We start from the raw sequence: 14047 nt of genomic DNA, 5'->3' as shown, positions 1-14047 counted from the left end.
GGCCCTCCTTGATCAATCAGCGAAATGTCGAGCAATGTGGGGCTTCTTAAATGGTTATATTTATGATTGTTGTCAACATGGCATGTTCGGTGTTAGCTAGCTGTAGATACCCATAACTAATACATGGCTAGCCGATAGCTCGGTAGACTAGGTGTCATTCTCATCTATTTAGTAAGCGACTTACAGACTTTCAAAGCTCCCAAATGTCTCGTTTTTAATGACATGGATCTTATTAGAATTTGGGGCAGGCATATAATACAAGGCTGGATACCTAGCTCTGTTATTGACGACAGGTTAGCTAGCCACTAGCGAGGGCCTCTTTGTAGGTGAAGCGGCAACTTCCAGCCGTCGTAGCAGTGAAAGCGTGTGATGACCACAGCCACAAACAAGTTTCCTAATAAATCGTGTTTTCACTTATACAGTTAAAAAATGCCTCGTTTTCAACCACATGGCCCTCTTTGATCAATCAGCGAAATGTCGAGCAATTTGGGGCTTGTTAAATTGTTATATTTATGATTGTTGTCAACATGGCATGTTCGGTGTTAGCTAGCTAGCTGTATACCCATAACTTTCCCTGATTGTCGCTCCCAACGCAGGACGCTCCCCGGTCAGCTCGCTCCCACTAGCCAGACTATCGATCCCATCTATTTAGTAAGCTACTCAAAGACTTTCAAAGCTCCCAAATGTCTCGTTTTTAATGGCATGTGTCTTATTAGAAATTGCGGCCGCAATTTCATTCTACACCTACAGTAGTGGTCTGATAATAGCGTGTGACTATCTGGTTCTGTAAAATGCTCAACTAAGCTTACCGAGCTAGTTTAAAACATCGAATGATCAAATGGTAATGTGTTGAGATCTATTTGTGTCCGATAAGTTCATGGTGTATTATTACATCAATCCATGTCAGCCACGAAATGTATTATCATCCAGGCTTTTTAAATTAAGTAAACACTTTCGTGCTGTACGTAGCACGGACGGACACCATGCTTCTTCTTAGAAAGTTTCCTGTTTACTAGGTAGCCCGGCCCCCCTCGTGATTTGATTGGCCCTGTCATCGGATAACTTTCAGCCTCGCAAAACGACCGGGGTCCGCTAGACTGCCCCCGGGAGCAAATTCAATTTGCGGTCGCTAGGGGCGTCTAGATTTCTAGGCTAGTGTGCACCAGCAATGTAAAGACATTAAACGATTTTTTTCATAGTGATTATAATATGTCTTTTCTGCATTTGTGATAGGCCTATTGTTTACATGCCAGTTGTGTGCATGGTCGCCATGTTGATGAGATCAACCTCTAAAAATCTCGACCTGACATTAACAGTATCGAGTTTAAAGCGATGGTTCGGAGTAGAATCACCCTAATGCCATTTGAACCGTGACACCCATCCACCTTTACACCCGAAGTGTTTTCTGCCGCAGACTTACATCAACAGAGTTGCCGTGTTATTCGATGTTTATTCCGGTTAGCTTGACTCAAGCGCATATGGATACTGGGCACCGTCTCCAAACTTTCCCCACAAAAATAACATGTCATTACACCAAACTTCTGCAGTAGCGCAAATATGGTCTGTACTCACGAAACGAAGCATTTGGAAGTTTGGAAATAGTCCAGGAGTTTAGTATTATCAACACAAGCTGAATAGCTTCTCTGCTGCTAAAGCTGTGCCAACGTTACTTCCGTCATATGAGACAAGCCCGTAAAAGTCTTCAACAAACTTCCAGACGAGAGTGTTAAAAAAGTTTTCACTGAATTGTGATTAAGGCTTATATTTTCAAGGCAATACTTAAAAGATATTTCAAATCTTACCTACTATCAATTAGACAAGGATTTTCGTTATCAATACTGATGCTGAATTCACTTTTCATTGTGCATATTATGAGCTTCGTTGAGGACTCTTACATGCTTGTCTTAGATGACGGAAGTAACGTTGGCGCAGCTTTAGCAGCAGAGAAGCTATTCGGCTTGTGTTGATAATAATAAACTCCTGGACTATTTCCAAACTTCCAAATGCTTCGTTTCGTGAGTACAGACGATATTTGTGCTACTGCAGAAGTTTGGTGTCATGACATGTTATTTTTGTGGGGAAAGTTTGGAGACGGTGCCCAGTATCCATATGCGCTTGAGTCAAGCTAACCGGAATAAACATCGAATAACACGGCAACTCTGTTGATGTAAGCCTGCGGCAGAAAACACTTCGGGTGTAAAGGTGGATGGGTGTCACGGTTCAAATGGCATTAGGGTGATTCTACTCCGAACCATCGCTTTAAGATCACGATTCTTGGGATTCCCGAGAATTTGAACATGCCATATTTATATGTACACCAAAGATACTTTTTCCATCCACTCGTGTCCTCAGGCTACACCGTGGCCAATGCATTTTCCATCCAGTGTTAGTAGCCTACTTACCCAATCTAAATTCTTTGGTTCACACATTACTGAAAAGACTCAACAAAGTGGTTAATGGGTGTAGTAGTCCAATGTAAAAGCCAATGTTATTCTTTGCACTGAAAACATTATGCTAACTGTTGACAGGGGGGCAGCCGTGGCCTAGTGGTTAGAGAGTTGGTCTGTCAGTCTAGGGGTTGCCGGTTCGAATCCCATCTGACCTCTCCCTACATCTCCATCCATGGCTTAAGTGCCCTTGAGCAAGACACCTAACCCCACATTGCTCTAGGGATAGTAACCAATACCCTGAAAAATAATAACTGTAAGTCACGTTGAATAAATGAAAGCGTCAGCTAAGTGTAATGTAATGTAATGTAATGTAATGTAATGACCTAGATCAGTTCATTTAGGCCCTCTTTGCACTTAAAGATTAGGTTCTCTCAGAGAAGTTGTTTGTGAAATTGGCTATTTTTGTTTTTGTCAAATTAAGGTAAAATTTGAAAGGTAGTATAAACTTCATAATCCTCTCCTTTTGTCTGCCAGACTTGGTCTTGGATGAATCTGCGTGGAGACATTTGAACTGGTCTGATGAGTGAGTTTCCTTTTCTCGTTCTTTGTAATATGCAGATCTTTTGTGTTTTCCAATGTAACGATATAAACGATCTGCTGCCATGTGCCATCCCAGGAGCAGATGTATGTATTTTCTAATTGTATGCTCCTCACTTTTTACAAATGTGATTTTTTTTTCAGGAATATTTACTAAGTAGTAAACTAATATTTACTGGTCTGACCTGACCATAGTATGGTTGTCATTGATTGGTAAATCATAATGGCAGACATGAAGAAGATCCACCTATTCATGTAGGAAAAGTGTTCATTTCCATGTCATGATGCAGTAAACTTAAAAATTGGTGGTGGAATTTAATACATGAAAAAGTAAACATTTGAGAGTGGGCTGCATAAATTCTGAAAGTAAACAAAAAAAAGAACATACTTTGACTTTTAGTTGATTATTTCTAGAATTCATGCTACCCATTCACTAATGTTACCTTTTTCGTGAATACTTACCACTACCATCAAATTCTAAATATTCATTATGACTGGGAAAATTGCACTTTTCATACATGAAAAGTGGGATCTTCTCCCTGGTCTGCCATTTTGAATTTCTGGAAATAGCCATGTTTAGCTGCAAAAATGACTGTACTTGGGCCATACTGTAAAATATTGGTTTATTACTTAGTAAACTTTCCGGAAAAGATCGAATTTGGCAATAGGCAACCCGGTTTCAATGATCAGCATAGTTGCAATACCTTTTTTGACCATTTCCTGCACAGTGCACCTTTAACCATTATATTCCTCATCAGCACCAAAACAGCTCTGCTGGAGTCTATTCGCTCGTACAAGCCCGCCCTTGGCTCAGTGCCGGCGGCTCGGGTTCTGTTGGTGGGCCCAGTGGCAGCAGGCAAGTCCAGCTTCATCAGCTCTGTGCAGTCTGTGTTCTACGGGCGTGTCCTGAACCGGGCCATGGTGGGCTCCCCGTCCGGGGCCTCCACCAGCTTCACCGAGAAGGTAGAGGAAATGAAAGGAAAATAAAGGTCCGCAACACTGTTTGATGCTCCCAAAATGTGATGGCACGGACTAACCGTCCTTCCTCACAGTGCAGCGGTTAGTCCGAAATGTTGTGCCATTAAATTTTGGGAGCATCAAACAGTGTAACGGACCTTTATTTTCCTTTCCGTTATCTTATATTTGGTCCAGCACCTGATGTGCGCGCATTCTGTGACTGAGAAGGTAGAGGAAATGACCACAACAGCAGAGCACAGCACAACACAACAGCAGGATCTTTTGTATGATCTGCAGTTTGTCACTGTTGGGGGAACCTCTGAAAGTTCTCTGAGGAACCTTCAGATGATTTGCTCTTTCCGGGAACCTTTAGGGGAATAAAGACACACAAATCTGTTCTTGTTGGAGCCCAGAGATTTGTTTGAACCCAGAGATTTCCTTGAAGATTCAGCAGAGAACTCTTTGAGTAGGCCAGACAATCTAGCGTTTGACCTGAGACAAATTGCAATAGTAATCATTCCAAGGTTTTTTTATAATCCTCCCTAGGTATAAGGTATGTCTTAATAACATATTAAAAATCTACAGCTTTATACTGTATTTAGTGGAACATACTTTTTTTCAAGGTCAAAGTTGGAGATTTCCCATTAATTTTCCCATAGGCAGACAATATAGGAGATATTTGGGGAATAGGCTAAATTTTTAAACAATGAGATATCAATTTGAAACTTTCACAGTAATTACTCAAGCAAAGACAAATATTTTTTGTATTGCAAGTTGTCTGAAATATGATGATTAAATATGCAAATGAGATCACATCTTCTTAGATATGTGATAAATTATGCAACAACGTACAAAACATAAAACAAATGGCAAAAGTATTGATTCACACTTTTTATTGATACTTCATCTACCATACATCACATATGAAAACTCTACCTTCATCACTTTAGTGGAACATACTTTTTTGAAGATCAGAAGTAGCAGATTTCCAATGCATTTTGCCATTCAGTGGGTCGGATACTTTTGACCTTGGGAAAAGTATGTTCCACTGAATTGATGAAAGTAGATTTTTAATATGTGATATGTGATATTTCAGTACATATGACCTCATTTGCATATTTCATCATCATATTTCAGAAAACTTGCAATACAAAAATGATTTGTCTGAATGTGCCTTACCAACTGTGAAAGTTTCAAATGAATATGTCATAGTTTAAAATTTTACCCTATTCACCTTGTATCCTACATTGTCTCCCGATGGAGAAATGAATGGGAAATCTGCCAACTTTGACCTTGAAAAAAAGTATGTTCCACTAAATATAAAGCTGTAGATTTTTAATATGTGATATAAGTGGGTTTAAGGATCACTTAAAAGTAGGAACCATTACTATTGCTATTTGTCCGGGGTTTGGGCCTTTTTAGAGCTAGATTGACTGGCCTATACGGTCCCCCACAGTGGCAAATTGAAGATCCCTCAAAGGGGGTCTTTTAGGATGTTATTAGTAGCCTATTGCAGTGTGTGGTATGATAGGGTGGGAAGCTTCAAACGTGATCTCTGAAGGCTGTTTTGTCAGGCCATTTTAAGCTCTCATCAAAATGAGCATCAAAAGGGTTGCGTTGGGTTAGTAAGATACCCATCAAAATGAGCATGGTGGGTTACGCCACTCTTTCATGGAACGTTCGCTGAAAGTTCCCGCGGCTTTAACTGCCGAAGAACAGACCAGGTCATTTGGAATATGTACCACTGCATTGTAACAGATGAATTCAGGATGCACATCATTGCTTGTAAAAGTTTATTTTTTAGAACATGACACACCGTCTTGTGTAATACCAGAGAGGTCTTCTAATCTACTGCATGTTATGGACTCATGGCCTCTTTACTTGTTTGATGTCTTCAGTTGCAGTTGTATAAGCTGCACAGCAGTGGGGAGAGAGATGCTAAGAGTTTGTCTGTGGTCCTGTCCGACATGGCGGGACTTGGGGAGGGCAGCAGCCTCACTCTTCACGACGCCTTAGCTGTCATCAAAGGCCACGTTCCAGATGGACACAAGGTACAGTAGGCAACCGAAGGTGATTGATATGATTGTGTCCTGTTGATGGTGTTCTGTAGACCAGTGCGAGCGCCCACACGACAGGGAGTAACATGATACTCTGTTTCCTGCGAAAACTTATTTTAGTTATCATTTTATTCGTCTTCGGTAGAATACAGAATAAACGTTTAATGTAGCGCTTATGTAACCGGTGGTTATCCTGAACTTTTATTCTGACGGGGTAACGACACTCCCCTTTCCTTCAGGTGTGTAGCATAAATCATTACGGTGGTAGCTAGTTAGCAAAGACGCCGTGTTTTTGATGCTGTCGAGTGTAGCGTGAGCACACCGCTCTCTCTCTCCCTCCGTTTGTGGTTGAGCCACCGTACAGGAAAGCCCTGTCCATCGGCGGCTGGCGTGGGGTCGGCTGCTGTTCTGGGATGGTGTGCTGAGCTGGGCAAACTCAAGTGTCGCTGGTGATGTTCTTCCACTTTGTGTCCTGTGTGGTTGACTGCTTGCATGCCGCTTCGAGAGAACCAGAGGAGGAGATGGTGCCTTCGACTACACTGATGCAGTGTCACTAGAGAAGGGGGGCATCACTGTTCTTTTCCCAACCTTTTGTTTTGTTTTGTCCTATTGTGTGAGTGATTCATCCTGTGCAACCTTTTCACTTTGACGTCCGAGACGAAGGGGCTTGTGTAAGTTTCACTCTAACATCCGAGACGAAGGGGCTCGTGTAGTTTTCACTCAGTAACCGCCAAGACGGAGCTTGTGTATATGATTAGGGTATGAACACTGAAGTATTACTGGGAGACGTATCTTAATTCCTAGACTCCTTTTGGAACCTATACTTGCTGTAGGGGGAGACCAAAGACGTGTGTCTAACAGGCTTGTGTGTGTGTGTGGTGGCCATTACCAATTTTGCCCTTTTGGCAGTTTGTTTTCTTTTTACCATTTGATTTACTAACTTTGTTTGCCGTGCAATTTTTGTTATTTGGTCTACCCCTCGTGCAACTAGCACATTTGCACAATTTTGTATTGAGATGACGTGCCTTTAAATACTGTAAAAAGTTCATATTCTATTTTTATACAAGACTGAGCCTGTGAAACGGGTATTTTGAGTACAGACATTTGAAATACAGAAAAGATGAGAATTACTGAAAGAAAATAAAAAGAACTCTGAATTGTATGACAGTTGTATCTCTTGTTATTCACTAACCTGTTGCGGGGAAAGTCAAATCAAGTGTTTGATGGTTGGGTTCTCTCACCCTAACAAATGAGAGTGGCGTAGTCACTAAACATCTTAAAAACATCTAAAAATCTTAAAAATATTACGGTAAAGAGATAACGCAGGCCACATTTGGCAGTAGTCGGCAAAGGATAACTAAGTGGATACAGCTGTCTACAATTGTTAGTGGTGGGTTTTGTATGCATTTGGTTTTGTTTTGTTTTGTTGGGAAAAGAACAGTGATTACCCCCAGCCAGCGGAGGGCCCCACCGACGAGATCACCGGCAGGGGTGCTGGCATAGCCGACGGCCAAGCTGCGAGAGAAGCATGGAAGGACTGTCTGAGTTGAAGATGATGGCAGCGCATCAGCAAGGGCAGCTGGATGTGCTGTCAAGGTGGCTGGGCATTTCCCAGCAACCTCAACCTCAACCGGAGTCGCAGGAGGCTAGCTTCACGTGGGAGAGCCAGCATCGGGGGCACCCGGTGAGAGACCGTGATGGGCAACGGGCCTCTGTGGGTGCGCAGCGCTCGCCGACAGCCCACTCAGGGGGCAATGGGCAGGCCTCCAAACGCAGACTGTCATTTAGTGGACCGGAGAGTAACCGTCCAAGAAGAACGTCCATGTCGCATGAGGCTAGCTTCACGTGGGGGAGCCAGCATCTGGGGCACCCAGTGAGAGACCGTGATGGGCAACGGGCCTCTGTGGGTGCGCAGCGGCAGCCCTCGCCGACAGCCCACTCAGGGGGCAATGGGCAGGCCTCCAACCGCAGACTGTCATGTAGTGGACTGGAGAGTAACCGTCCAAGAAGAACGTCCATGTCCATCCAGCCTGGCGTGACTCCATCCTGGATCATTATGCAGTGTCTGTGTATGATTATGTGCATGTGTACTTTGTTGATGGTTAATGTGCTGGGGGGCCTCTAGTGTGCGTGTGGTTGCGCTCGTTGGATGCGCGTGCGATGCGCGTGCTTGTGTGTGTGTGTGTGTGCGTGCGTGCTTGTTGGGTGTGTGTGTACGTGCGCGCTTGTTGGGTGTGTGCGGGGATGAGTGCGGAGTGTCACCGGGACGGTGACCTTTTACAGTGGGGGTGTATGTAACCGGTGGTTATCCCGAACTTTTATTCTGACGGGGTAACGACACTCCCCTTTCCTTCAGGTGTGTAGCATAAATCATTACGGTGGTAGCTAGTTAGCAAAGACGCCGTGTTTTTGATGCTGTCGAGTGTAGCGTGAGCACACCGCTCTCTCTCTCCCTCCGTTTGTGGTTGAGCCACCGTACAGGAAAGCCCTGTCCATCGGCGGCTGGCGTGGGGTCGGCTGCTGTTCTGGGATGGTGTGCTGAGCTGGGCAAACTCAAGTGTCGCTGGTGATGTTCTTCCACTTTGTGTCCTGTGTGGTTGACTGCTTGCATGCCGCTTCGAGAGAACCAGAGGAGGAGATGGTGCCTTCGACTACACTGATGCAGTGTCACTAGAGAAGGGGGGCATCACTGTTCTTTTCCCAACCTTTTGTTTTGTTTTGTCCTATTGTGTGAGTGATTCATCCTGTGCAACCTTTTCACTTTGACGTCCGAGACGAAGGGGCTTGTGTAAGTTTCACTCTAGCATCCGAGACGAAGGGGCTCGTGTAAGTTTCACTCAGTAACCGCCAAGACGGAGCTTGTGTATATGATTAGGGTATGAACACTGAAGTATTACTGGGAGACGTATCTTAATTCCTAGACTCCTTTTGGAACCTATACTTGCTGTAGGGGGAGACCAAAGACGTGTGTCTAACAGGCTTGTGTGTGTGTGTGGTGGCCATTACCAATTTTGCCCTTTTGGCAGTTTGTTTTCTTTTTACAATTTGATTTACTAACTTTGTTTGCCGTGCAATTTTTGTCATTTGGTCTACCTCTCGTGCAATTAGCACTTTTGCACAATTTTGTATTGAGATGACGTGCCTTTAAATACTGTAAAAAGTTCATATTCTATTTTTATACAAGACTGAGCCTGTGAAACGGGTATTTTGAGTACAGACATTTTCAAATACAGAAAATATGAGAATCACTGAAAGAAAATAAAAAGAACTCTGAATTGTATGACAGTTGTATCTCTTGTTATTCACTAACCTGTTGCGGGGAAAGTCAAATCAAGTGTTTGATGGTTGGGTTCTCTCACCCTAACAAATGAGAGTGGCGTAGTCACTAAACATCTTAAAAATATCTAAAAATCTTACAAATATTACGGTAAAGAGATAACGCAGGCCACACTTACATTTTGATGCTTCTATGCGTAAATTAGTTTAGATGCTTTGTCATTTATTCAACATGGGCTACATATGGTATTAAAATTAAACCCCTTAAAATTAAGAGGGCTTCGCGACCTTCTACCATAGGTAGACTGTTCCGGAACACCAGGAGTGAAACAATTGTTGTCAGAATAGGAACACCCAGATATTAATTAACCCAGACACCTACAGTACTTGCTGTATGGGCAGCCATGGCCTAGTGGTTAGAGAGTTGGTCTTTCAATCTAGGGGTTGCAGGTTTGAATCCCACCTGACACTCTCCCTACATCTCCATCCATGGCTGAAGTGCCCTTGAGCAAGGCACCGAACCCCACATTGCTCCAGGGAATGTAACCAATACCCTGAAAAAGAATAATTGTAAGTCACTTTGAATAAAAGAAAAGTGTCAGCTATAAGTGCAATGTAATGTAATGTAATGTAATGCTGTCCCAGGACACTAGGACATTGTACCAGTCCACTCAGCCGCTGTCAGCAGACACCCAATTACTGCACACAATTGACACCCAATTGCTGCACAGGACATCCAGTTGCTGACCCAGCGGCTGGTCCGGGCCGAGGCGATTCTAGGGTGATGTGGGGCCCCAAGCCAAATTTAAGGGAATGAACATTTGAAACAAAATTGGTGCTATCGTAGTAGTTATGTATGCTGTCATTCACTATATAGGAGCTTGGGGGCCCCAAGTGGCTGCCTGTCTAGCCTGGTGACAAGATGCGCCTCTGGGTCCGGGACACCAGGATACTGGCTCGGGACACCTAATAGTTGTCCAGGGACACTAGGACACTGTACCATGACACCTAGTTGCTGTCCTGGGACACCCACTGTTTCTGTCCCGGAACAACAGGGCCCTGTCCTGGGACACCAAGCAGCTATCTGGGGAGACACACCTACAACTAAGTGTCTAACTTGTCCTCCCTCTCTCTCTCTCTCTCTCTCTCTCTCTCTCTCTCTCTCTCTCTCTCTCTCTCTCTCTCTCTCTCTCTCTCTAGTTCAGTGCCTTCAGTCCTGTGGGGTCAGACACAGCAGGCTATGTGAAGGAGCCCTCCTTGGCAGACAGGGTGCACTGTGTGGTTTATGTGGTCAACGCGTCCGAGATGTCCACCTACTCCAAAACCATGACCTCCACACTCCAGCAGCTCAGAAAGCATGTTAGCGCTCTAGGTGTGTGTGTGTGTGTGTGTGTGTGTGTGTGTGTGTGTGTGTGTGTGTGTGTGTGTGTGTGTGTGTGTGTTTGTGTTTGTTTGTGTGTTTCAAATTCTACTTTTGTTTTTCATTGAACTTTTGAGTTCAATTCAATTCAATCTGTTTTTGTGTTGTCTGTCTTTACCACAGGTGTACATCAGGTGGCGCTAGTAACACACATTGACAAGGTCCATGTCAACACATCTGACATGTCTCAGGTGTACTGTAGCACACCTCTGAAAAATGTGGTAAGGCCTAAAAAAGTGACAGTTTGGAAAAGTTTGTGGCTGTGGCCTGATGGTTAGGGAGGGGGGCAATCGCCATTCCGACTCACCGCCATTCCGACAGTAGGCTAATGTGATTGCGACGCCTATGATGTCCCTGCACCTTGTCTGCCTTGTGCTAGGTATTGTTTTAGGTTATAACCCCCCTTTAGCTAGTTTTGTTTAGCAAACACTCGTACAGTACATCATCTTTCATGTCTTTTTGACATGATTGCAAGTGCAAGCGCAAAGGAGTGGAGAAAGTGAGCGCAGCAACAGGTGCAGACTCATAGGCTACATGCCCATGTTTTTCCCTGAAATGGGACAAAATACCTATTGGACAATAAGAAGTCAATGGCGGAATGGCGGTGTGTCGGAATGGCGGAGTGTAATCGCTAGGGAGTATGTAGGTACATCTTATGGGGCCTACACCTGCAAAACTGTCGGGTAAATTAATAAACATGAATGTTAAAGTGTACCTCTTCAAATGACTTGGAACTGTAATGCAAACCATTGCAGACATGGATTTAGGCCCTCGATATGCTTGCAGCAGGATACATGTGCACAGGCACATTTCGTTCGCAAATGTTTTGCCGAGTGTATTTCATGTCAATTTTGCGTGCGTTAGATACAGCACGCAGAGGTGTGCGTTCGGTGCAATATCGCCAAAATTGCTAGGGGGCGATCGTAAGAAAGACTGCAGGGTTCCATGCGAGGGTTTACCGTGAAAACGACGATGGTGGCAACTTTTCAAGAGTGTTTCACTGAGCTTGTCCAAGATTACACACATTTGTACGATCATACTTCCCCGTTGCACTTTGATAAAGGAGTGTTCGTATCTACTACTAGGAGTAGTAGCAGTATTGTCTCCTCCTCGTCCAGGGAGTCCTTTTTGTTTAGTTTTCCTTTCAGTTTGTGTTCCCAGTTTCTGTATCGCTCTCTGCCCCCTGGATGATACCACCAGTATCGTGCGTATTGGTTTTGTACTTATAAACCAAGTATGTGGAGACTGTCACTCGCATAATTCAAGGCTCTTAGCAAGCGTACCAGGACCCTTAGCCAATACTCACATGCTCATGTGTACATTTGTGTATCACGGATCGCTAATAAGGTGGTAATTTCATGTTATTTTCCTAGTAATTTCAGTGTAATTTCATAGTAATACCTGTTTGTTTTTAGTAACAACAGTAAAATAACCATACGGTTTCCAGTGCAATCACGCTGTGGTTTCTAGTTAATTAATATAGGACTAGCAATGGAAACAGACTTACTTGTGTGATTATTTTGTGTGTGTGTGTGTGTGTGTGCGTGTTTTGTCTAGATGGAGCAGGCCAGTGCTGTACTGGGCATGCCCGTGTCCTCCATGGTGCCGGTGAAGAACTATTCAATGGAGCTGCACACAGAGCGGCACACAGACACGCTGCTTCTCCAAGCCCTGGAGCTCATCTTGCAGTATGTGGACCTGCACCTCAAGGAACACGCTGAACAAGCCAAGCAAGCGGAGAGGTCCATCTCGTCTTTATCGCTGGGGGTTGAGGACCTGGGGATCTAAGAACCATAGGGATCCTCCAAGGGGTGTAAATCACAGCCTCCATGACGATACAATATGGTATCGATTTCTTAAAGCAGGGGTTCAATTATTTTCGATACTTAGGAATTCCCACAATACGATTCGATTTGTTTTTTTCCCATTACTTTTCTACTTCTATTATGTTATGGAGCTAGGGCATTGGACAGGGGCCAGCGATTTGATTATTTTCGATACTTAAGAATGCCCCACGATACGATACGATTCGATTAAATCATCAGGTGTAGGATCGATACATCGTAACATTTCGATTATCATTTACACCCCTAGTTCCTCTTAATGGTGGTGATCCACCAGCCATAGGTGCCGGAAAGGGGGATGCAGAGGTGCATTTGCATCCCGGCTTTTGGGCTTCCTAAACGAGGCGTTTTACTGCATTCAAATTAGTTGAAGTGCTGCGCCAGTAACATTGTTAAGAAATAAAGAATGAAGAAAAAAAATACACCATCACTTTAAAACTCGTTCCAGCCAGTGATTGATACAAACCTCATCTAATAACCATAAACAATTTGAACCATGGTGGCAAGTGGCGGTTGAGGAGACAATCGTTACCATAGAGGCACAAAGAGTGCTCTGTCTCGTGTATACAGTATAACACTTGAGGACAGAGCTGGGGTTCGAAGGTAACAGTATTGGTGGTGGCAAGCAAAGGGTTCCATCTTATCTTAAGCTTAGGAGCTTGGATTTTGAGACAACCGGAACACTGGTTCTCACATTAATAGATAACTTTTTTTCAGTTTGGGTTTTCTAATCACTCTCATTCAGGTCAGGTGATTTTCCTTTTCACTACTTAATGTTTTCTGTGGGGTCTTGGTCTACAAAGGTCTAGAAAGTCTTCAATATACAGTAGAAGTGATTAGTGATTGGTAAATGTTTCTCATTGTTACATTCAATGACCGTTACATTTAACAACATTTTTACTAATTAAATTTATTTAAAAACATATATTTTTCTGATTCTTCTTTTGCTCCACAGTATGCCTACACAGGATTATAGACTGTGCACCGTTAGGGGTCTGTATACACACACACACACACACACATCATCATCATCATCAGTGGCAGACACTATGTCTGTCCTCTTTCTTGTTCCTTATGAGTCTTCAGGTGGGCAAAGAGGCCAATGCTGGACCCACATACAAACGTACATTGGGCCAAATGAGGCCTAGCATTTGATGCCTTCAATCTGAGATACATCCAAGCTCTAGAGCAGTTAGCTATAGCATCCGTATGGAAGGCCAGCACTCGTCCTGTCTGCAGCATGGCATTCCGATAAGCTGACACCCCTCCCCTCCTCCCTCCCTCCCTTCCTCCTTCACTCCATCCCTTCATTCCTCCCACGTCCTAGCTGCTACAGGAAGCATAGGACTGGAATGCACTTTTTTAGTAGTAGATGGAGGGAGGGGGGCATTACTCACTGTGCCTTATCAGAAGAAACCCAGAACAGCATTTTTTGTGGTTATGGCTGTTATTTCTCTCTCTTTCTGTCTCTCTCTATTATCTCTCTCTCTCTCTCTCTCTCTCTCT

General features: G+C 43.8%; 1 protein-coding gene across 1 annotated transcript; it reads left to right on the top strand.

The window, feature by feature from the left end:
• The first annotated feature begins 3210 nt into the window (after positions 1–3210).
• LOC134457216 (interferon-induced protein 44-like) lies at positions 3211–12596 on the top strand. Its single transcript, XM_063209108.1, has 6 exons — positions 3211–3242; positions 3746–3950; positions 5843–5995; positions 10478–10649; positions 10821–10918; positions 12255–12596. The coding sequence occupies exons 1-6, from the start codon at positions 3211–3213 to the stop codon at positions 12483–12485; spliced, it is 891 nt and encodes a 296-aa protein (XP_063065178.1). The 3' UTR covers positions 12486–12596.
• Positions 12597–14047: the final 1451 nt, after the last annotated feature.

The sequence above is a fragment of the Engraulis encrasicolus genome, chromosome 1, assembly GCF_034702125.1.
Source record: "Engraulis encrasicolus isolate BLACKSEA-1 chromosome 1, IST_EnEncr_1.0, whole genome shotgun sequence".
NCBI classification, from domain to species: Eukaryota; Metazoa; Chordata; class Actinopteri; order Clupeiformes; family Engraulidae; genus Engraulis; species Engraulis encrasicolus.
This window is presented reverse-complemented; position numbering and strand designations above follow the sequence as displayed.

Excerpts from the sequence above, each read along its gene's own strand:
- LOC134457216 (XM_063209108.1), top strand. The coding sequence starts at position 3,211 with ATGGCAGACATGAAGAAGATCCACCTATTCAT. Across the intron at positions 5,996-10,477 it reads ACGTTCCAGATGGACACAAG|TTCAGTGCCTTCAGTCCTGT; the intron begins GTACAGTAGGCA and ends CTCTCTCTCTAG. Across the intron at positions 10,919-12,254 it reads GCACACCTCTGAAAAATGTG|ATGGAGCAGGCCAGTGCTGT; the intron begins GTAAGGCCTAAA and ends TGTTTTGTCTAG.